This window comes from Convolutriloba macropyga, chromosome 4 (genome assembly GCF_964194025.1).
Source record: "Convolutriloba macropyga chromosome 4, txConMacr16.3, whole genome shotgun sequence".
Classification (NCBI taxonomy): domain Eukaryota; kingdom Metazoa; phylum Xenacoelomorpha; order Acoela; family Convolutidae; genus Convolutriloba; species Convolutriloba macropyga.
The window spans coordinates 26,613,045-26,637,078 of NC_134471.1; the positions used below are offsets into that span (position 1 = coordinate 26,613,045).

At 36.0% G+C, this 24,034-nt stretch overlaps 1 protein-coding gene across 1 annotated transcript in view; it reads left to right on the forward strand.

The window, feature by feature from the left end:
- Window positions 1–17,953, forward strand: part of LOC142338350 (very long chain fatty acid elongase 4-like) — a 115,355-nt gene extending 97,402 nt beyond the window's left edge. The window contains exons 2-7 of the mRNA XM_075388061.1: window positions 10,078–10,151; window positions 10,215–10,402; window positions 10,465–10,545; window positions 10,607–10,778; window positions 16,379–16,506; window positions 17,433–17,953. Coding sequence (XP_075244176.1) covers window positions 10,085–10,151; window positions 10,215–10,402; window positions 10,465–10,545; window positions 10,607–10,778; window positions 16,379–16,506; window positions 17,433–17,666 — 870 coding nt within the window. The 5' untranslated portion in view covers window positions 10,078–10,084 and the 3' untranslated portion in view covers window positions 17,667–17,953. The remainder of the gene's footprint in view (window positions 1–10,077; window positions 10,152–10,214; window positions 10,403–10,464; window positions 10,546–10,606; window positions 10,779–16,378; window positions 16,507–17,432) is intronic.
- The last annotated feature ends 6,081 nt before the right edge of the window (window positions 17,954–24,034 follow it).

Sequence of the window (24,034 nt, forward strand, 5' to 3'; positions counted from 1 at the left end):
GTGTTATTTGGACCCCTAGATTGAGTGGTCTCTAGAGAACGGAGAAATTTTTGGATTTTAGTTTGGAGAATCTCAAAATCAAGGTATCAAGGTATTAGGACTTGATGTCTTGCACGTTGAATTTTTTTAGGCGAGAATACAGAAAGGAAGTAGTTGTTTAACTTGTTTGACTTTTCTTCTATTTGCCCATTCGTCCTTTTTACCATTTGTCATTTTGTTCAATAATGAGGCCTACTTATTCAATTGTCTCAATTGCTTGAAAATTCTTTCCATTTGTCCATTCATCCTTTTTACCATTTGTCATTTTAATCAATAATGAGGCCTATTTATTCAAGTGTCTCAATTGCTTGAAAGTTCTTTCGGGTTTGTTTGAATACCTTCTCTTTTAGTCAAATTTGTCCAACTCACAGCATTGTTAGACTAAGTGCCGCAACTTCGCGACTGCCTTTTGACGGTGCGACGTCGGTTTAGTGATGAGAGGTCATTTTTATGTCCAAAACTTTTTCATCAAATTAGATGTAGAAGGTTGAACCATGGTGGCAGCTGCTGATGTTGTTTTGTCCTCCCTGGGGGAAACATTTCGAGACGATTTCTTCGAGTATTTTTCAAGTTTTTGATACATATTGCTAATAATAGTAAAGCATGTTGGGACAAAAGGCAAGCGTTTCATCAGTTCGGCTATTCCTTCGTAGTTTGTTTTAGTAAAGTTTCTGTTGTGCCCACTACAGTATTCAACGTTTGGTATGGTAATTCAGGATGCTTTTGGTCACTTTGATAGCTTTTGGGGACACTTTGAGGACACTTTGATAGCTTTTGGTCGGTGCAGTTGTATCTTTAGCAGAATTTTCGTCAATTTCTGTAAGGAGATTGCATCTTTTGTGATATTCTACTCCAGCATATTTGGGTGACATGTGGGGAACTCTTCGGCTTGTTCCAGCATTTGTTTGTCGAAAATCTAAAAGAATTTTTTCTCTTCTGGGTCCTGTGTATCGTAAATGTTCCAATTGACTGCAGACAGATTAAAGTCTCCACAAATCGGTCTTAGCACAGTTTTTGGTAAACATCGATGATGCTTCTGTACTTCGTTGGCGAGTAACGGAACAGTTGATTGTAAATGAACTGAGATGCTTTTTGACGGCAATGGGAGTCCCTCAATGTTCATGGTTCGAGGTATTCTCGGTGAGGGGTCTGTCCGCTCAGTAGATGTCGTAATCATCAAGTAAAAGCTCCGATGTTTCTAAGTTTTTGTTTCACCATGTTTCAGAAAAGCATAGTGTTTTGTATTCTCGCAACAAAAAAGATTTACATAATTTATTTCTTCGTTCGAAATTCATGAAACTTCTCGCATTCAGTAACAAAGTGTTTAGATAGGTTAGTCATTACTCGTTCCCCCGGCTTTGGAGCTGGTGTTAAGATTTAGTATTTGGTTGTCACTGAAAAAAATCAAATGTCAAAGTTTTAGATTCTACCGAGGATTTCCGCTGTCCATCAGTTCTCTTCTTTTTATCAGACATAGATTTTTTTAAATTGAGTTGTCTTTGTTCAGAGCAATTAAGGGATAAATACTCAATTTTTAAATCGGTTTTCGACACTCTTTGCTATCACCAGTCCAGCTTCGTGTTCATTGTTTTGGGGTCACTTATACCGTTCGGGGCTTTCGTCTATCCTAGGAAAAGTTTCCGAGCCCTTTAAGCTCCATGATTTTGCCTTGGACTCCAAGAGTTTGCAGGATTGAGTTAATTTTTTCATAAGTAAGTAGAAGGTTTGCGGATTTTGATTTTTGTAGATTCTCTTGATTCCTTGCACGCGAAAACTGTTTGTGATGTTGGGTTTTCTGCTATGTTTTGTTCGGTTGTTTTGGGCACCTATATCGGGCATGGCAATTATCCCTCTATATGTTATGCACGGCCACTGCCTCATACCTTTTTGAAAATTTCTCGCAAGATTTCTTACACAACTTTTCAATTATCGTTTCTACCACTTTAATTAATTTTATCTCCGGTTTTTAAAATTTTTTCACACAGTTGATTTTTTTCTTTTTTTCGTCAACTCAAACAATGGTTCTACATCTGGTGACATCCTCTTGTTCTTTTTTCCACGCAATCGTTGCAGAAGCTAAGACCTAGATCTTTGCATTCGTTCACGGTGGCTGTAGTCAGCCCAGTACAGACGGGATCAAGATGTAGATTTGTCTCGCAGGCTACAAAAACTAATCATTTTTGATTAGCATTGATGTTCAGTTTGAAAATTTTGCAAATTTCTCCCATGGCTGAAGAACGTTGCTAAGGCCAGAGAGCTTAATCAGTGACAGTCACCACAAACCACGGCATGGGAAAATTGACAAAGCCTGAGAAGTTCAGTTACTGCTTTTAGGGCTGCTCTTTTGTTTTTGGGCGGATTCTTCTTTGTCTGCTTGATGGTTCTCATGCAGGATTTGTATAGTCTAGCGGTTACCAGAGTCTTTATTACTAGCGCCGGGGCTGATGTAGTCTCCATTATCTCCACAAAAATTTTTTTGTCCTTTTGCTTCCACTTTGAGAGAATGTGTTTGACACTGCACAGAATGGGCAATTTGGGGAGTTCAGAAGTAGAGGTTGGGGACAGTTTTTCAGGACCAGTTCTCTCAAAGTATACAATGCCTTTGAGGACCGGGATAGCCTTCAGTTCAGCAATAAATTCCCTTGCTGATAAGGGTAGGCAGTGATACTTTGGGTGACGGGATAATGTGTTGTTGACCAGAACGTGCCAAATGATAATTTAATCTTTTGGGTGATGTTTCTTCAGATTGCGCTGGACTGTTTTTTTTGTCAGATCTGGGGTTCAGATTTGCACCAAGAATGACTAACACCTCCTGACCACACAGCTTTTTGGTTTAGGGATACTTGTTGAGGTCAATAGATGAAGAATTAGCACCATCAAGGGAACACCACGGCTGTCCGGTATCTATTTCCTTGAAATCTGACACTATTTAAATAATATGACCCATTGTTGACATAATGGGATTTAAAACGGTGCACAGTATTTTATGTTTTTGCTTAGTGTTTGTAATCAGTACTCGGCCAATTTTACTAAAATTAGGTTACAATTTGTACAAGCTACGTCATTTTCTGTGAAAATGACTGTACCTTGGAAATGGTGACATATAATTTTCTTGTTTTTGATATTTTTCGATAACTCTTGATGACTTGAAGAAATCCTCAATCCAAGGGTTTTATCCAATTGTTTCGGCGAATAACTGCAAAAAGAGGCCCAATTTTCATTGCTCATCGAAAATTGAAAGTCAATTGTGTCAGTTCTGGAAAGTCAGAAAAACAAATTTATCTTAATGAATAGGTTCTCAGATGATTTCAATAAAGAGTTGAAAGAAATGATTGCGTCGTCATTATTAATCCAATATTGCTGTAAAACCTTCCGACACGTGAAATTTTTAATTCAATCTTTTAATTCAATATTTTCTTTTTTTCTCAATCTACTAAAATTTTTCATAGTAGTTGTAGAAGTAGTAGTTCAGGCTTCTGCAATGCACGGTTTGAAGCACCATTATTGATCGTTATAAATGAGATAGTTTCAAAATAGGGTTACAGTTTTTGCACAGGTAGCAAATTCTCCAAGTGCACATGTCAATTTCGTTAAAACTTGTAAAAAAAAATTTCCAATAAATATCCTGATCCTGTATTTTATATTTATTATTATTATTATTATTATTATTATTATTATTATTATTATTATTTTTATTATTATTGTTATTATTATTATTATTATTATTATCATTATTATTATTATTATTATTATTATTGTTATTATTATTATTTCTTCCACAAACGGGAATGACTGCTCCCGAAAAAATTATATATATATATATATATAAAAATAGATGATTCGTACTAGTTTAAGTTTGTTAAGTTTATTTCTCCGACATTTTTCGCAGAGACAGATAAATGTTAGGGAACACAAATTTTAGATGCTCAAATAAACATTGAAGTACTTCCACATCAAGTATAAGATTCGATATTTGAGTCCGACTGGTTGAAATAATTTAACATTTGAATCAATGATATTTGCTCTATATGTGGTTCGATAGAAAAAATTTGACCGCTGAAATTCTTTTTTGATTTCAGGCAACACAAACCGAAAACTTGACCGTCTTTGCACGGTTTTAATATGCTCGCTGATGTTGAACGCATAATAATTGTTCGCCATTTTCGATAGCAAAAGAAGATCTGTTAGCACAATGTAATAGTTGAGAGGTAATAAGTTCAGGGATCTTAGTCGTTCGCAATAATTAAGGTTCGGTAGGATCCAGTTCGAAACTTTTTCTTGAGATCTTGCCAGAGGTTGCATGTCAGATTTTGAAGGCATATAACCGTTAGATCCATAGATTAAGATTGGAATAAGCGTACTCTTATAAAGATTTAGTTTTGCAGTAACCGTCATGAGATTTGATGTATTTCTTTTAATTTGGTGGAAGAATTTATTGGCTTTGAAATTCCGCAAATCTACATGTTCCTTCCTAGTGAGACTGTCGTTCATAATGATTCCAAGGTCCTCCACAGTTCTTGATTGTTCCAGGGACAATTGACCCAATACCAGACTTAATCTCGACTTGATATTGAAATTTGTTTACTGACATTTTGATAGATTGAAGCTGATGTTGTTTTCGTAACTCCAACGCAATATTGAATCTAGATCTTGTTTGATTCCGTGTGCGTTTCCAAGATTTTCATTATATGATAATTTGAGATCGTCAGCGAAAAGAAAGACTTTGGAGTTGAAAACAGTTTCAGGTAAGTCATTAAAGAAAAATTTGCAAATAGACCTGTGTAAAAATTTGCAAATAGATAAGTATGCTACTTAAGATACGTTCTGACCTGTGTAAAAATTTTATCTGAAAATTAGGTGTCAACAAATGTTAATCAATGATGAGCATTCAGTGTCAAGAAAAATGAAAGCGGGGGATCTTTTCCGTTTGTGCCTCCCCAGTACGTTATGCTCCCCCCAGTGACAGAGCACGTGTCATTACATAGTAAATCATTATGTAAAAATGTTGCACGTGCGTCGGGGGGGTTGCAAATAATATGCACCCACTAAGCTGGGGGAGGGGGGCACAAACGGAAAAGATCCAAAACAGGTTTCCCCCAAGAACTTGATCTAGGTGCCGTCGTCTTAACCTCTTCCTATGAAATTAATACCCATGCTGATGATCCTAAGTTAATTTTTGTAGCAAGCGGAGATAACCCAGGAAGCTTTTGAATTGATAAATAGGGCTTTACAGAATTGTGTTACTGGCGGTAAGTTTCACTTTGATCTCTATTAAAAATGTAAATATGTTGATTAGTGGAAACAGAAGTTTCATTATGACATCGAACTTCCAATGGACGCCAGCTGCTGTGATTGTTTAAATTATATGGTGAAACTCCAATGACAGCCTTTCCAAATAAAATTTGTAAGTTCTCTGTGCTGTTGATGTTATGATGATTTTCAAAAATTCTGCTCGATCAGAAATGCATTGGGCAAAATTGTTGATCGATTTGGTTCGACTAGTAGTTCTCTTCCGGCTAGATTAAGCTATTGCAACTGGCTGTATTATGGGTTAGCTGTCGCTCTGATACAGAAAGTACAGCGCGTAATGAACTCAATGTAACGGCTCAGTTTCAGACTTTCCCTGGTACACCAACAGCAAATTATTTTTATTAATTATAAACAGCTTAATTCTAACCATAAAACAGCTTGTCCGCTGTTAAAAATTATCATTTGGTTTTTCTTACATCGGTTCATCATCCGCGGAAAGTTCTCGTGGATCTTGGGTGTTTATTTTTTTGAAAACATGAGACAAGATCTGAGGCTTCATTTCGCAAAAAAATGTTAGCTTAAATACAGTCAATTTTGCTGTTCCTTTTGATGGAATAACTTGCCTTTTGGAATTTAATTAATGCCTCATGAGCTTGAATATCGGAAATTGGAAAAAAATTGTTGTTTTTGTTTCGATATCAAAAGCATTTTGGAGTTGGCAAATTTTGTGTAAAGCTCTATAAATAATGATAAAAATAAATGCTCTTGTTTTGTACATTTGAAACTGCCTGCTGCATATTGGATTTCAAAGTTGAACTTGATTTGTCCGGGCAATCTGAAAAGTAAGTCAGTCAATCGCTGCATCTTTTTCGTTTGTGCACCGTTTGCATCAGTAAATTATTCATCCCCCAGTTGCAGAGCACGTTTTATTACATAGTAAATAAGTTCGTAGCTGTATAGCATGTGCTTCTAGGATTTGCAAATAGCAGCGTGCCAGAGGATCTTTGCTGTAATTTAATGAAACTGTCATTGTTTTTACAGATAACCAGCATTTTTGACAGAATTGTAATCTGTTATGAAACTTCTGAAATACTTGATATATAAAAAGGCAAGAACTATATGACAATAGCAATGAAGCATAAGATGTGTTTTACACAATATGTAATTAGTTTTGATACGGAAAACTTAATTGCATCTTTACTTGGATTTAGTAAAAACAATATTCTTTCTAAACATCGCTAATAGCATTCTTGACAAAATGGGAATTAAAACAGTGAACAATATTTTATATCGATAATGGCGTTAACGATAATGGTATTGATATTCATATGCTATACACTTTGAACTCCCGTGTACCACCTGATATCATAAATTTTATTACGACAAAAAGATTTAATCAGAATGTAACTTAAAGAGGAATCAAATATGAGTTTTAGCTGCAAAGATAAGCATGGGAGACCAATTGACTGCAATGGAGATGTTTTGAGTTGTACTCTTCATCTGACCTAGTCTGAATCAAGATCTGCTTGTTCAAGTTCCATTAACCGTAAATGATAATTGATTTTTCGACTAAATTTGTCATTTGTTAACGACTCATCAAAGTTGTGCCAGTCAATTGTTCTACAGTAAATGCAATTCCTTCCAGATTAGATTGTTTTTCTCTCATGTTCTTATGATGCATTGGTAAACAGGTTCAGAAATTTTGATTAATGGGTTGCAATTGGTTTTCGATACAGCTTTTAAGTGGCTTTCTCACCAAGCTGACGTATTGCATTGATTTATTTTTGCATCTTTTTTTTTCGCTTCAAACTGTTAACGTGAATCAGATTAAGGCTGCTACTTTTGCTGGAATAAGTTGCACTTTGAAATGCGACTACTACCTCGTGAGCTTGAGTATCGGGAAAAAACTCATCATTTTTTGCCTATGTTTTGATTTAAATCAATTTTGAGTTTCTAAGTTGTGCGTAAACCTATAATAAAAATTGTAGTAGTAGTAGTTGAGACTTCTGGATTACGCCCAAGTGTAGTCGAGACTTTAGGGCACAGCCAAGGGTTTTCACCCTTCAGTTTATCAGTTCGTTGCCTTGAAATAAAAAATAAAACAGTTTCAGAGTTTTGAATGAGGGTTGCAGCTACCACAGCTGCACAAAATCCTCCAGCTGCTGCATGTACTCAACTCGTTGTACTGTTCCAGGAAGAAGTTTCGGTACAAATAACTCATCTTTGACTTGTTCAGATTCTCCAAAGATCCCAATTTTCGCGAGATGTTGACTAACTTCTCAACTCGTTGTACTGTTCCAGGAAGAAGTTTCGGTACAATTAACTCAATTTTGACTTGTTCAGATTCTCCAAAGATCCCAATTTTCGCGAGATGTTGACTAACTTGGCAGTTCGATGGAAGAAATTTTCACTACACTTGTTTCTGTTCACTTTAGGGATTTCGAGTTCATTTCGTGCATCTTGTCTTGTTCTTTTACTCTTTGAGATTCGTTTCGCCAGTGGTAGTGTAGTCATACTTGCTTCTTAACAGATCACGCATAAACAAAACATCATGAAGTTCAATGTACATTGATAAGGGTAATAGACCACATTTGATTAGTCGTGTTTTATAGTCAACATTTACTCCGAAGAACCACTTTGTGGCTAGTCTTTGAGTTTTTTCCACTTTTCGGAGGCACATGGTGGTCAAATGAGAGACCCGAGAACTATATACTAGAATCGGGATGACGTATCTTGTGTAAGCGTTCAACTTAGCTTGCAGCGTGACATTCTTGCTCATATTTCTTTTGATTTGATACAATGCTCTCAGGGCCTTGCTGGTTCTTAAGTCAACGTTGCTCGACCTTGTTAAGTCACTGCTCACTAACACACCAAGATCTTTCTGCTCTTTTACGATCGGTAGTTCAAATCCGAATATATTAGTTTTCAGATCCCCTTTGAGAAAGAGCAATGAGCTCTTCTTTGCATTCAGTATCATTGTTTTGCAAGCACCAGTTATGTAGTCCGTCTCGATGTTTCTCAAGGTCGTGTTGGTTTATAATTACCACCTTTACGTCATCTGCAAAGCCGTAACACGAATGCGTGACACAGTTCGGCAAGTCGTTGACAAAAATCAGAAACAGAAGTGGTCCCAACACTGAACCTTGCGGTACACCACTAGAAACTGCTTTTAGGGATGACCTAGCTGTGTTAATCTGTACGAATTGTCGCCTGTTTGTGAGATAGGAATGAAGTAGCTTAAGAAAGTTTCCTCCAACACCAAGACGAGCAAGCTTTTCGTGGAATCTTTCATGACAGACTTTATCGAAGGCCTTAGAGAAATCAAGATATAAGACTGCCAATGTTTTCCAGTTTCTGAATCCATCGTTTTGTAAATTTTATCAAGGAAAATCAGAAGTTGAAGTACTGTAGATTGATGTTTTCTGAACCCAAATTGACTGGAGTGGAGATTATCTTTTACAAAGAGATAGAGCGAATCAAAAATTAATTTTTCAAAGACTTGAGATAGAACACAGTAGGCTGATGGGGCGGTAACATGAGACGTCATTTTTATCACCATCTTTGAAGACGGGGGTCAGCTTGCTAATCTTCCATTCATCTGGATAGGTGCCTTTGTTGCAACATGTCGAAAGACAAGCTTCAGAGAGCTTGATAGAGATTTGGTGCAGTTTTTCAGAATCAAGTTCCCAATTGCGTCGTGGCCTCTGGCTTTGTTTTCTTTTAGACTGCTCAAAACAATTTTAATTGAGGTCTTCGATATTTTTAGAGTGTTTAGTTCACTCTTCGGGAAGCAGGTTTCGGTCTTGAAAGGGCCTTCATTAAACACACTCACAAAGTAATTATTGTAAAGCTCAGACCTACCCTGGTCTATCTCAACCGATTGGTCTCTGCCTACTACTCGAGTCGGGATAAGAGGATTTTTCTGATACTTGCCAAGTTCTTTTGTATGTGACTGAAGCACCTGGTGTGGAAAATCTTTGCTTCAAAGATTTTCAAGTCATTATTTGCTGAGATTTTAGTTTCTTTTTCAAACTATTTGATTCTGAGAAGTTGGCTCAGATTTGGAGTTACAAGTTTTATTTTCAATGAATTGAGCTTCTTCATTTTATGAGATGTCTCCCTAAAGATCCAAGGTTTGAGAGGAGCTCTGTGTTTTTTCACACGTGGAACCAGTCTCAATTTTTTCTTTAATCCAGTTATACCAATGATACAAGAGACAGTTTACGTTGCTTTAACAGTACGGTGAAAAAGGCGTAGAGAAAATATCCTCGTTGAATTTAACCCAGTCAACTTTGTTGAAAGCTAGTAACATTCCTGAAATATCTATTTGCGGTTGTTTATGGGCCTCTAAATTGCCCCAAATGCAGAATGTTCCGAGCAGTTTTTATCACTGATTTGATATGCCTTGGTTAGCCTTCGGTCAACGTAGCTCTTGAGAAAAAGTTCCGGATGGTTGGTCAAGATCACGTCTAACTTACTATCCAATGGGGGAGAAAGTTAACAAAGCAGTTTTCTGATAGTTTGTCCAGCAAAGATTGTTCGTAAGTGGTAATACTAGTTTGGTTAGCCCAGTAGCTTTTTTATTGAACATTTGTAACTTACTACTCTAAAATGTAAAAATATGGCATGTGCGTTTGGGGATTGCAAATAGTATGCATCAACTAAGCAGGGGGAGGCTTAAACGGAAAAGACCCGAAAAGATATATGTGAACTTTTCTTGTGTTGAGAAAAATCACACCCTTGCAGTAACTGCTAAAATATTTGTATGCCTAATTTGATTACTTTTGCAGATACTATGGACGTTTTACGAGGCTACGCACTTGAAGCATATGACTTCTACAGTTATCATCATGCCAGAGGAGGTTCGTTGTAATTTTTATCAAACTGTTAGTATTGTTTCTCTTTTGACTAAGCTTGCGTTTTAGATCCTCGATCAAAGGATTGGCCTTTAGTGCAGAATTTCGCCCCAACGCTTGCTCTTACAGCAATTTATTTGTCAATTGTAAAGTTTCTGCCGATTTTAATGCGGAATCAAAAACCTTTTCAGCTAAATCGATTCATGGTTGTATACAATTTGGCTCTGGTGGCGTTGAATTTTCACATTTTTAAAGAGGTAAGCTTGCGAAACGTCGTACGGAATCTTTCGTTCCTAAGCTTTAATCATTAATTTTTTAGATAGTAATCGGCTCATGGAATGCGGGATACAGCTACATATGCCAGCCGATCAAATATTCGTTTGATGCTCATGAACTGCGGGTAATTGAAGGATACAATTCAGAATGTGCATGAACAATGTAATGAAATCCGGATGTTTCAGGTGGCGAAAGCTATTTGGTGGTTCTATATTTCGAAACTGTTTGAGTTCATGGATACAATAATTTTCATTCTGAGAAAGAAAAATGACCAGCTGTCATTTTTGCACGTGTATCACCACGCTACAATGTTTCCTCTGTGGTGGATAGGAGTTAAATGGGTCGCTGGCGGTCAATGTGAGTTTCGATTTTTCTCCATATAGCCCCCAAGCTTAGTGCTCATATAACATATAGCCCACAATGATGGTAAAGATACCATAATCGGAGAAAGAGCTTTTCTTTGTCGAGCAACCTCCCCCTGAACAGACAAGAATTATCAAAAGTAAGTAAATGAGGGAATTCCTAGCAATGCTTGCTATTTATGTTATTAATAGTTGTGCACCGATAGCCGGGACTATAACCGTTTACGATCCCCAGTTATAGCTAAGTTTTGATCTATACGTATAAAATTTCGAATATGCCAAATCACGGTTCGAAACCTCAGCTCCAAACTTCTGCTGGTTTTTCATGTTGAAGATTGTGACGGTTTGATCGTTATGAAAAGGTAAGGTACGTCTGCCCCCCGCCCCTGCTTCCTTGTTCTCTATTTAAGTTTTATCTCTTCTCTACTTTATTTTTTACTATATTTAGGTGAGAACCAAGAAATTTGAAGCTAAGAACTCATGTCTTTATCAATCATCCAAATTCAATACAATCAATGCTTGTAAAGCTCGTCCAAAGCAGTTTTAATTGTGAATAGAACAGGGAAATCCATATGTGAAAAGAACTTTGTTTAGAGCGGTTCGACTGGGAAATCTACTTCAAACAAGTACGAGTCTCAATGTTTTATGGACTCCGGTTTTTTTAAAGTAAAATTAAAACTCTTTTTACTTGCTTTTACTTGATAATAATAACTTTAGGTGTTTATTCTGATTTGCTTTGATATATTATGCCTAATGAAGCAACTAAGTTTTTTTACTACTAATACTACTATCAAACTTCATTCTATGGAACCGAAAAAGAGGTCCTGATTCCAGGGAAAAATTTTCCTTGTTGTTTTCCCGAAAATACCTTCAAAACTGGAGGCAAGTTGCGTTTCAATTCTACTTGATACACCAGAAAATAATCCAGACTGGTTTAAGAAATACATGTGCGAGTTATCCTTTTAGCTCTTGGGTTCTGTCAAAGGTTTTTCTATTCGTCCAGTCAAAAGAGTGATAATTTTTCAGCAGATGTTGTTATTCTTTTTTGTTTCGTTTTGAACAGGTAACTCCCGGAGGGCATTTCTCTTGGAGCTTTATTAGACTCTAAGTATGCGACTCATTGTTTGGAGGCCTAAATTCATGATGCGGGGAGCGGTTCTTCAGTTTGATCCCCTCCGCTCCCCCACCCTCCACTTCATCCCCCTCACCCCAGTCCCGGGCACAAAGAAATAAAAATTGTCTAAATAAATACCGTTTTCTAGTTAAAATTCCTTATAAATTTTCTAAAGCTGTACAGATATCACTTTATCATTTTTACCCTTGTGAATTTTCGATATCTAATCGCAAGCTTAAGACCATTTTTTTCGTTTGGTAATTTATTTCCTAACGTTATGTATAGCAAATTCAGATTTGACTGAACGCCATTTTGTGAATGTTGCCTTTCACGTTGATTTTTCAAGTTACTTTTTTGCAGAATAATCAACCATACAGCCATTGTATTTCAGGTACAGCAATCTTTTTTTTATTTTTGGTCATTTTACAGGTAAATACTGTACAATTTACTCTACAGTTGCGAGGAAAAAGAAAATTTGTCGGTATCAATTCTTGTTTTGCAATATACTTTTGGCATGAACATTACTCGTTATTTTGCGCATTTTTTGTACTTTAGAGTTTTTTTGTACATTGAGATTTTCCAATAATGAATTGACACTGCAATTAAGTCTTTTGGATTTAAGAGTCCTCAATTGCAAATATTGTTAGAGGAACTTTTGTCGCCTTTAATGTCTCTCTTGCATAACATTTTTTCTTGACCGTGCCTGTGCTTCTGTTTAAAACATTCTTTTGCTTTTGAGTGACCTTTTTAATTGCTCTCAAACGTCAAACGAAGTTTAGCAATTATATTAGTCCTGTCGGTCTTTTTTATGCAATTTTTCGCTTGACCAATTTTTCGTCTGACGCTTTTGATTTTTCGTCCTCAAAAATGGGATAAACAGGTAGCGCCCAGTGGGCAGTAAGTGCTCTTAGGGCCTTTCAGCTGTGTTTCAGCTCAAACTGTTTTGGAGACTTATAGACTTATGGTATGAAGGTCGGTTCTTACAGGTTGAAGACCCCTCCCCCCCAAACTGTTGACCCCCCAATATTGCCCCCTCCAACGCTCTGTTGCCCCTACCCTAATGTTGCCCCTCATCAGCCTGGTGCGACATCCCCCCACCTCCTCCCTCTCCCGTGGCTAGCTGACGAACAACCGGTCGCTAAAAACACGAAAATTTATACCAATTGTCGCAATTTTTTTCAAGCTTTTTTGAAAAATTTCGTGGTTTTTTGAGTTTTATCAGACCTTGGTGTCAAGGAAACTCCTCTACGGTTTGATAATATGGTACTGCATAGTTTCTCTTTGTAATAGAATGGTTTCAAAAATTTAACATTGCGAATTTTAACAATTTTTTGACAAAACTTACAGTTTTTTTCATTTTGTCATTTAGTCATTATTCAAGTTTTTCCCTACCCGGGAGCCAGAAAACCTTCTTAAATGTTTGATAAAAAGTTACTGAAAAAACTTCATGGGCCATGGAATAGTTTTCAACTTTTTAATATCACAAATTTTATCAATTTTTCTGTATAAATTGCATTTTCAAGTTTTTCAAAAATTATTGTAATTATCTAAGGTTTTCCTGCCCCAGGAGCCAATAAACCTCCTATAGGGTTTAATGACAGCTTATTGAAAATTTTTTTGGCCTTGGAATGGTTTTATTCTTTTTAATATCACAAATTGTCGATTTTTTGTTTTTCAAACTTGCAATTTTTTTTGATTATTTTGTCATTTTTTAGTTTTATCCAGCCGCAAGAGCCAAGGAGCCTCCTTTATGGTTTAATAATAGGCTTTTGTATACTTTTTAGACGTAATGGAATGTTTTTAAGAGTTAAACATTACGAATTCGATCAATATTTTAAAAATCTTTTGCAATTTTTTCACGTTTTTGGAATATTTTTTTATTTTTCTTTAATTTTTTGTGCCCCAGGGGCCCAAGGACCTCCTCCAAAGTTTGATGATAAGCTGGTGCATAATTTTTGGAGTTAATGGAATGGTTATCATTATTTTATTGACTCCAGCTTTAGCAATTTTTTGATAAAATTTTATTTTCTCAGTTTTTCGCAAAATTGTCATGTTCCAAGTTTATGCGTCTTTATGAGCCAGTGAAACTATTTAAAGCTTGAAATAGGGATAAGGGATATCCACTTGAGACAATGAAATGTTTGTGAAGATTTTTATATCGTGATTTTTAGCAAGATTTTGTTAAAATTTGCTTTTTTTTAAATTTTTGAACATTTTTGTTCTTTTCTGAGTTTAACGATCATTACTGGCCAACAAAGCTTTTCAAGTCTTGTAGATGGATTAATTCACTTAACAACAGAGACAAAAATAGTTCTGAACATTTTCACTGCGAAATCTGGAATTTTTTGTAAAAATTTTTCAATATTTTGCAATTTTTTATATCAGTTTTTTATTTGATTTATTTACTAACAAGGCTAGAAAACTAAAAGTTTCAGAGTTGAATCAAGCTAAAGCTAGCCTCACCAAACCGTAGCTAGCTACTGACGAAGCCAACCGCTCACGGGTCGTTTGAGAGCAATTCGCTCGACGTTAGTCGGTTATGTTCACACTTGTTGAGTTTTGCTTGATCTGAATTAAGTTTTTCGTCCTGCAAGTAAGTGTGTTGCTAAAATAAATGAGATTGTAATTTATTATATAGAGCTTTAAATAGCTTAGTGGATGATATCCTGGACTACCATTGTGGAAGTCGGGTTGGAACCCCTCCCGTGGCGGTTTTTTGCACCCATAGAAAGTTATCTGTGAGACACTCCCCCTGATTTAATTTGTCCCGCTTGTCTTTCGAGAGCAACTCATCCGACGTTTATGTGTATGTTCCCGATTCTCAGACTATTTACATTACCTAATTTGTTTTTGATGGGGATAGTTTTTCTTTTTTGTATTGCATCTTCTTGGTAAAGTTTGTTTTTCGTTTCTTATTTTGCTAATTTTAACTACGAAGGTGATATCTGAGTCAGCTCTTGTTTGTCTTGTTAAGATTTCGGTCTTGTAAAGAAATTGAATTTGGGTTGGCCGTTGTATTTTTTGTGACACTATATCATTCCGTTCACAGGTTAGCAAATTTGGTTTGATCTTAAAGTGTGGGAAAACGGTGTTTGAACTTATTTTTGGTGCGGGCTAGCTGGTTCATAAACAAACCCTCTTTTCAAAGACTAGTTATAGAGCAGAGTAGAGTGAAAAACCAGTACAAATTTTTCAGAGTATCTGTTCGCGTGAAGAGTATCTGTTTGCAAATGGTTCCCAATGGCTATTCCTGGGAAGGTCAGAGTCTAGTCTTCTTTGCTGGTTTTTTACTTGCATTGGAATGTTTTCATAAATAGCCGCTGTCAGCCTCTCAAATGGCTATTTTTTAGGCGCTCTCCTTTTTTTTCAATTCAAAGAATTAGAATTGTATGGGGGCATTGCCTTTTTCTAAAGATCTGTTCACACATTTTCATAATTTTTGTAGTGATTTTGGTCACGCCGAAACAGGAAGTGGAGCAAAAATGAGTGATTTTGCGGCTTGAATTTTTTTACTCTAAGTTTGGAGTAGAGTGAAAAAACGGTGGTGGTTTTCCTCACTAGTGTTTTTTTTTCACATGCGGCAATTTCACGTTGATTTTACTTTTTTTCGATTTTTTGGATCTGATTTTTTTTCTAAATGGTTTTCTCTATCCATTCATAGTTCTTTCTAGGCCTAGTTTTTTAAACCAAATTTCTCTTTCTCGCTTGTTGTTTGTTGTTCACATGCGGCATTTTTGACATTGATTTTCAGTTTTTTGTTTAATTTTAGATATTGAATTTTTTTGGAAATGTTTTTCCCAATTCACTCATAGTCTGTTCTAGGTATGGTTTTTGTTTAGTCAATGAAAATTCTTTGTATTTGTCCTGCTGTTTTTTTATTTGGCTTTACATTTTGATCACGTTTTTCATTTTACATAAGTCGCGATTTTCACGTTTGCTTTCTGACTTATTTCACTCGTTTGACTTGTTTCAACTGAATGGATTTAAATTTTTTTCATGCATTGAATTGCGCAATATAGTGAATACGGTCATAGTCAAAAGATCAAAATCAAAAGAGGCGGAATGAACTGATAAAGCCCGGTCATTAAGTTATTGAGAATTAGGTTATCAAAGTTCCTAGTGTGCTAGTGTTTGCTAGCTGATATCGGTATTAAGCTTATTAGCTTTAGTTTAGAAGCTGAATTAAGTATAGTTTTGGAATCCAGCTGAAGCTGCACGCTAAATTAGAACACTTTTTGACACTTAAAAAACCGAAAAATATCCAGTCAATTTGTCTCTTCTTTTTCTTTTGCTTTTTTCAATCCCGATGTGCATCAAGCGCATCAACGGCGGCTATTTTCCGGCATTCTACCGGCTATGATTTGGTCTGTAAATGGTTGTTGGCGTCATGCTCTTTTCAAATTATGTTTTATCATTTATCCGCGTAACAAATTTTAAATGACTTTTTATTTTGGATTTCTGGGATAAAATATTTGTTTTAGCCTTTTTTGGAGCTCTATTGAACTCGGGAATCCATGTGCTCATGTACCTCTACTACGGACTGGCAGCGATAGGACCCCACATGCAAAAATACCTCAAATGGAAGCGATACCTCACTCAAATGCAATTGGTAAGCTGGAACTTCATTTAATGGATTTTTTTGTCTGGCCTCATCTCTTTATATTTCGATAATTCCTGAAAAAACGCAGAAAGAAACAAAACTTAACTGAGTTACACCTTTTTGTTGAGAACAGTTGTATTAATAAATTAAAATGGGTAATGCTGCGAGAAGTGCTCAAAGTTTAGCTTTTCGGCGATCATAGCAAATTTTACACTTATCAATGAACAATAATATATCAAAGATAGTATTGTTTTGTTTATTATCGCTGCTGGTTAACTACAGACAGCGTACAATATAACTATCAAGCATTTACTGTAATCGAAATTCATCTTTTTGTGATTCATGAAAATAGTCAGTTTAATGCTCTCAAAAGGTATTTTGGAAACTTTGTCTTTATGTTCGAGAATAAGATAAGGTCTGGGTTTTCAATCGGTTTTAATGAGGCAGCTGATAATAATAGTTTCATTAAAGATAATGAGTAAGTGTTTTACAACTACCACCTTTTGAGAACGTCATGCAGACAAATTATCCCTGGAGTATTGTCTCTAATGATAATCAAGAATTGTCGAGATTTGGACCTGATAGATGATAAAACTTGGCCTGATTTCTGAAAAAACTTACCCAACTTTAGGTAGAACCCCCCCCCCCATTCAATGAAAACTAACCCCCACGGATATATAGCCCCACTTGATTATTAAAGGGCTGTTATGCCTCCTGGGCCATGCTTTAGCGGCCCGTGGGGCTTAATATAAAACTATGATAACAACAAATTATCATGACCGGAACTGTTATTATAGGGTTTATTATCTATTAAAATCAAACTGGGCTTTTCGGTGAGGGTTTGTTTCCTAGAGCTAAGTTGGCAAGTTAACCCAGCTTAAAGTGAGCACGAACATACTGTAAAAGGGAAATTCATTTCATTTTTGCTGTTTCAGATACAATTCTTCTTGGGCATAGCGAACGCTTACGCGGGTCTCTACGCCCAGTGTGACTTCCCCCGATGGATGGGCTATGCACTCATGTTCTATGCCAGCAGCATAGCGGCCCTGTTCTTCAATTTCTACTTCCAGGCTTATATATCCGGCAAGCGACAGCCAGGTGGGGCCGCTTCAGGATCCTCCTCGGGGGATGTAGAAAAGAAGAAAAAGAAGTCAGCAAAAGCAGAATGAATCAAGCTGATGATAATATTTTTCAATGGTCATTATCGCATTAATTGATGGTGTTCGTTAATGATGCTTTCATTTTCTTGCTACCATGTGCGCAATTATACATTGTATATTACAAACTGCTTCTGACCTTATGCTGACTTTGAGGCTTTCTCAATGGTTCATGATGATAACGATAATGACTACCGAGTACAGGTTTTGGCATTTGATGTTTTCTCAGGTGTTTAGATTTGTATATTGACGTATGATTATGAGCGTGTGCCTAATCTGTTTCCTCATCTGTTTTCTGTTTGGTTAAACTTTAATTGATCATTTCTTTAATCTTAATTGACTTAAGACCAGATTTGTTGGAATCTGGAAGAATATTGACATCTTTCTAGAGACATTGACATTGTAATAAGGGTTCTATGGTTTCTATAGGTGAAGACCTACTAATGGGGGGGGGGGGTGGCTATACTAGAAAGAGCACAGTTTGTTACAATGAAACGAAAATTGTTTGAACTTTTATCTAATCAGAAAACTGAACTCAGTGAGTTACGCCTCCTAAACTGAAGTAAGATACCAATCAGATTACCACAATTTGTGGATCTTTTGAGGAAACTGTGTAAGTGTCCATTTGTATCTACTGATCTAAATATTCTAAATGTTTTTGGCCTTCCAATAATATAAACTTTGCTCCTTTCGAGGTCTTCTATTGAAATCTATTCTTTCATCCCATTTGTCCACTGCCTTCGCATAGAAAGATCCATTTATCAACTGTCACATTTGTGTTTGCTGCTACTAGTTGGGATTTTGGCTAATATTTTTTAAATCAAGTATTGTAATCAGAAGCTTGTTTCTGATATATTATAGGCTATGTATTTATTTACTCATAAATGACTGGCTTTATTGGTTTTTCAACTGTTTAAAAATCCAACTTATAGAGAGCAATGCTTGACAGTAAAATTTCTGATTCTTTGCAGTTACAAACTTTGTAATTAAAACTTGCAGTAAAGATAACAGAGCTTTGACCATTTTTCTATTCTGGTTATGCGTTTATGAATAATGTCCCCCTCTCTTTCTAGATTTATCTCTTTCTCAATTTTTGTCTACCATAGAGTTCATGCGACAATAAATCATGCTTTCGGAAGTGAAAAATTAGATGACTGATATGTTTATGTAGCTTCCGTTCTCTCAATGTTGTGGCTTTAGTTTTGTCCATTGGTCAGTAATCAACCAAGCCTGAGCCGATGTTTTGAAATTTTAAAATCGGGAGTACTGCTTCAGGTTAAGTGAATTAAGAAGAACTTGGATGAGATCTTAAAAAAATAATTTTTCGTTTACCATATCGTTATCTTTTAACTGACCTCAAAATCTGTTGTTCGAAATGGTTTTAAAAGCTCTATATTTGATACTACAAAATAGTCCTGCTTTTTGAATGATTCGCAAAATTGTGTTTTTTTACATGCCACTAATCGAAGACGTGGTGAGGATGAGGCGGGAAAAATGGAAAACTAGGCTCCCTTTTCATTTGGATCAATACTTTTCTCTCCAAGTCAATTAAAACTTTATTTACTGCGAAGCATTCTTAGCAGCGCTGTACGCGCTATAAATATTTTTTGAAGCAAATACACACATATCTTGTTAACAGGAAACAAAAGTTTTTTTTTCAATCAAAAGCAATATCGATAGTTCTTCAACCAAAGTGATAATAATTTGATCTGCAGGCATGTAATCCCGATTAACTGATAAATGAGTTAATATACCGACTCCATAAATCAAACAAATAGGGCAAAACATGTGCAAACGACTTCTCCGGATAAAAAGAGCGTAATCAGGAGAGGGACTTAGTAAACAAAAAGCATATCGTGTTATCTAGCAGGAGCTGCTGGAATAGCGGCATGAAAAAGTATATCATCTTCAAGCCTCTTTGGCAATACTTAGTTTCCCGAAGAAAATGCAGATTGACGCAGGAAATCTTCCGGGATGCATGGGCTATAAAGAATATTGTTGGGTATTGACGTATTTTCGAATCACCGTTTTTTATTCGGATAAAGCACCTAGACGGTAAAACTTCAGAAAACATCTAACAGAGATATTCCTTGAAAACGCAGATTACGGGAAGCATATTATTTGACAGCAGTTCTGTCTTCACTAGTGACCTAATTTAGGAGCTTGAAGGGGTACTAGTAATAAAATAGAGGACGCTTTTAGGAAGGAGGCTCGAACCGTAGGACGCAAGAAAGAGCACACTGAATTGTGAAAAAATGTTTTGCGATCACGAGAAACTTGACATTGGCAACAGTTAGCGACTGCCGCAGACAACTCTATAAATACTGGAGTTAATGCTTCAGTTGAATTCTCACTGTTTATCTTTTTCGATGGAAGAGATGTGCAGAATTGTATACTTTTACATGCCATTAAGCAAAAACTTATCGGGATGAGAAAAACTTAACGGGATGAGGATGAGGCGAGAGAGAAAATGGAAAACTATGCTCCCGTTTGGTTTTTACCCCAAATCTAATTTTTTACTGCAAATAATGGCAGCGCTGTACGTTTTTTGAAGCAAATACCCGCCTATCTTGTTAACAGGAAACCAAAATTTCACAAGTTTTGTCATTCAGAAGCCCTACTTACAAATTTACAGTCGAAACCAGGATACTCCACGAGCTTCAATCCAATTTTAGTCCATATACCAGGCCGAAGTAATGCAATCGGAGATTTGCCATCCACAACGGAAGTCAGGCCCGATACAAATTCAAAGCACAATTGAAAGGTCGACTGTCACTTCTTAACATTGAGATTGAAGTAGCAACAAGAAACCCAATATTACACTCTCAACGTTGAAGGATGATAATACAACACGTTTTATGAAGGATGATAATACAGCACGCAAGCTTAGAGCCTGAAATCTATATATCGACCTCAGCTAATCTCCTTGCAGGAAAAAAGTTACAAACAAAAGCAGCCAAATATCCGTGAAAAAGAACTTGAAACGTATTACACATTTAAGAGCAATTGAACCCGACTGATATTTGAGAAATGCTCTGCGCTCAAAATGCTGGAGCTACCAAAAGTTGAAGCTGTGGCGGCATAGTGGAGCCACTAACGTGGTTAAAAAAATAGATCAACATCAAAACAGCTCTTTCAAATTTATAAAAACAATTATGCTGTTTTGAGTGATAGTGGGAATAACAAAGTTCTAGTTAGATAGTTCATCAACCACACTGCTAAAAATTGGATCTGCAAGCAGGTATACGCAATTAACTGTTAAATGGGTTAGTATATCATTTCCATAATTCGAGGAATAGGTTAAAAATTTTGCAGAATTCTGCGGATATCAGGAGAGAATTATCAGGCCATGGACTTAGTAAACAAATGCACATCCTGTTACTTAGCAGGTACCGCTAATATAGCTTCCCAGTATATTGCACGAGGAAGATGCAAATTGACGTTGATATTTTTTTGGGATGCATGGGGTTTAAAATTCATTTCGGGTATCCGCATCTTTTCGAAGCAGCTATTTTTTGTTTGGATAGGAAACACAGACGCCAAAACATTAGAATAACACCTACAGATATGTTTCTTTAAAACGCGAAGCCTATTATTTGACATGAGTTCGGTCTTCACTAGTGACCGATTTGAGAACTCGGAGGGATTGTAGTACAAATAGAGGATACGTTTATGAAGGAGGCACGAACCGTATGACGCACAAAAGAGCACACTGAGCTATAAGAAATATGTTAGCATTCACGAGAAATTTAACTGTTGTAACTGGTATTAGTAAGCGACTGCTGTAATCTCCTCTATAATTTCTGGATTTCATGTTGCGAATGGATTATCACTGTATATCGTTTTTGGTGAAAGAGTTATGCAAAATTGTTTTCTGTTACATGCCACTTATCGATGACTTGTGAGAATGAGGCGGAAGAGAAAATGGCGAACTGTGTTCCTGTTTGATTGAGTTGGAATCTTTTCTAAAACCCCCAAATCAGTTTATGAGAGCTGTTTTGTGCTCTAGAGATCCGTTTTTGCAGACAAAAGAAAGAGGGTTGGTGGTTGAGAGTGCAAGCTCCTTTTATACTTGTGGAATTGTGTTCGTCTGATAACCTGTTGGATATAGATAACAGTGTCGACAGAGTTATTAATTCAAAATTGGTATTCTCAAAGTGGCATGATATTATCACGTCATGGTATTCTCATTTCGTGTTTGTGATTGTAAAATAGTAGTTATTCAAAATTGCTACTTGTATATTTGTTCAAGTCAGGTTTGTGCTTTACGCACTACAGCATAATTCTCAAATTAGCACTGAGATTATCAAGTCATGTTACTGAGTGTTGGACACTTCAGTATATCTCATCCCGGTTTATAGGTAGTAAGTCACAGCATCAAGTTTTACAATAAATTGTTTTTTTAGCTTAACTTTACAGTAATTAAGCGCGAAGTGTTTGATCTTCAATACCTGGTTAAAGTTTATCGTGGCTTTAACGTTAGCTCAATAAAAACACTTGTCAGTTTAATTGATCGTGAGATTGTTTGTCTATAATGACAAGACAGATAAAAACTAATGGAAATAAAATAAAAGCGCAGAACACTATTTGGGTTAGTGCTGAGGAAATGGTTCCCCAATTTAAAAAAAAACTTTCATAGTTCAATCTTATTTGCACAGCTGCTAAGTAAGGATTCAATAATAATAAGCTTTGAAACTGTGCTCCAGGGAATTAATGTCCAATGTTTCTTGATCATTCTGAAAAACTTTTTAGAATTGGTTTCTGTTTTTTGACTTGATACATAAAATTAAAAAGATTTTATACAGATCCTTTTAATTGTATATTCGAAACCATAATTCTGATTTAAAAAAAGGGTACTATAACGCACAATATCCGAATTAAAAATAAAATGTTTAAACTATATACGAAAGATTCAACCATTAAAGAGTTTTAACACCTATTATCTCATAAAATTTTTTTGAGAGGGTTCTTCAACACTGTGCTCCTCAGTGTTTTCTGCTTGAATATTTTACAATCAGGAAAATTTTTTGACTTCGGCTTTTTGTGTGCTCCTTGAATTGTGAGACCAACGTCTGGATCGCACCACACACACTGAATTGCCCATAACTGTTTTGCAAGCTCCTCTTGCTCATACACCCGCTCAACTTTATCTCCCGAATAAGAGATAAAACTAAATTGCAATATTTCTGTATTCATAACAATAGTTTGAATCTTTCCCTGCTTTTTAGTATCTTTCGTTCAATATCTTTTCTGCTGTCTTTCATAATCAACATCTTAACTCTTGTCGACTCCAAGGTTTTGTTACAACACCTTAGAGCAAATACGCCACGGACATTCAAAGGATAAAATCGTCGGTATAACAATTCGGCTTACCTAAATAAATCCTGTACTTCTTGATCAGGTGCAAGAAATTGGTATGCATGAGACATGGCAAAAATTTAAAGACAGACAAGTTGATGAGTGTTGGTGGTTGAGCGTGCAAGATCCTTTTATACTTGTGGACACGTGTTCCTCCAGTATCCTATGGGAATTGATTTAACAGTGTCGACATAGTTATTAATGCAGAGTTGCTATTCTCAAAGTGGATTGATATTTTCACTTCAGGGTATTCTCAGTTCGAGTTTGTGATCCTAAAATAGTTGTTATTAAAAACTGCTTAGTAATTTGTTCACGTGCTGAATTGGACTTTCTCCAAGTCAAGTTTGTTCTTCACGCACTACAACATAATCCGCAAAATGGCACTTAGGTTATAAGGTCATGTTACTGAGTAGAGGACACTTCAGTACATCCCATCCCTGTATATAGGTATTAATTCAAATTATCAAATTTTACAAGATTAGATAATTTAATAAGCTTGACAATAATTTAGCGCCAAAAGTTTTCGAGGTTGAATACATGGTTAAAGTTCATCGTGGCGCAGTTAAGAATATACTTGGTAATTTAATTGATCGTCAATTCATTTGTCTTCAGTGACAACAAGATAAATAAATAATTTAAAATAAAGGCGCACAACACCATAAGGGTTAACGCTAAGGAAATTATTCCCCAAATAAAAAGTTCTGTTTCTAAGTTCATCTTTTTTTAGTAACTGCTAAGCTCGTAATAAGCTGTGAAACTCTATTTCAGGGAATTCTTGTTCAATATTTCTTAATCATTCTGCAGTGGTTTTAAAAATGTTTTTATTTTTAGTCATTTCAAAATAACAAAATAACTTTGTGTTCTGAGTCTTCAAGAAATAGAGTAATCTCGCTTGAGAATTCAGAATGTTTTCAGCCAGAGACTTTTTAAGAATTGTTAATAAAAAGAATATTTAGTATTTATCGAAGAAGGTTCAATGTTTTCTGAAAGGAAATAATAGTCTCTAAACCATGCAATAGCAT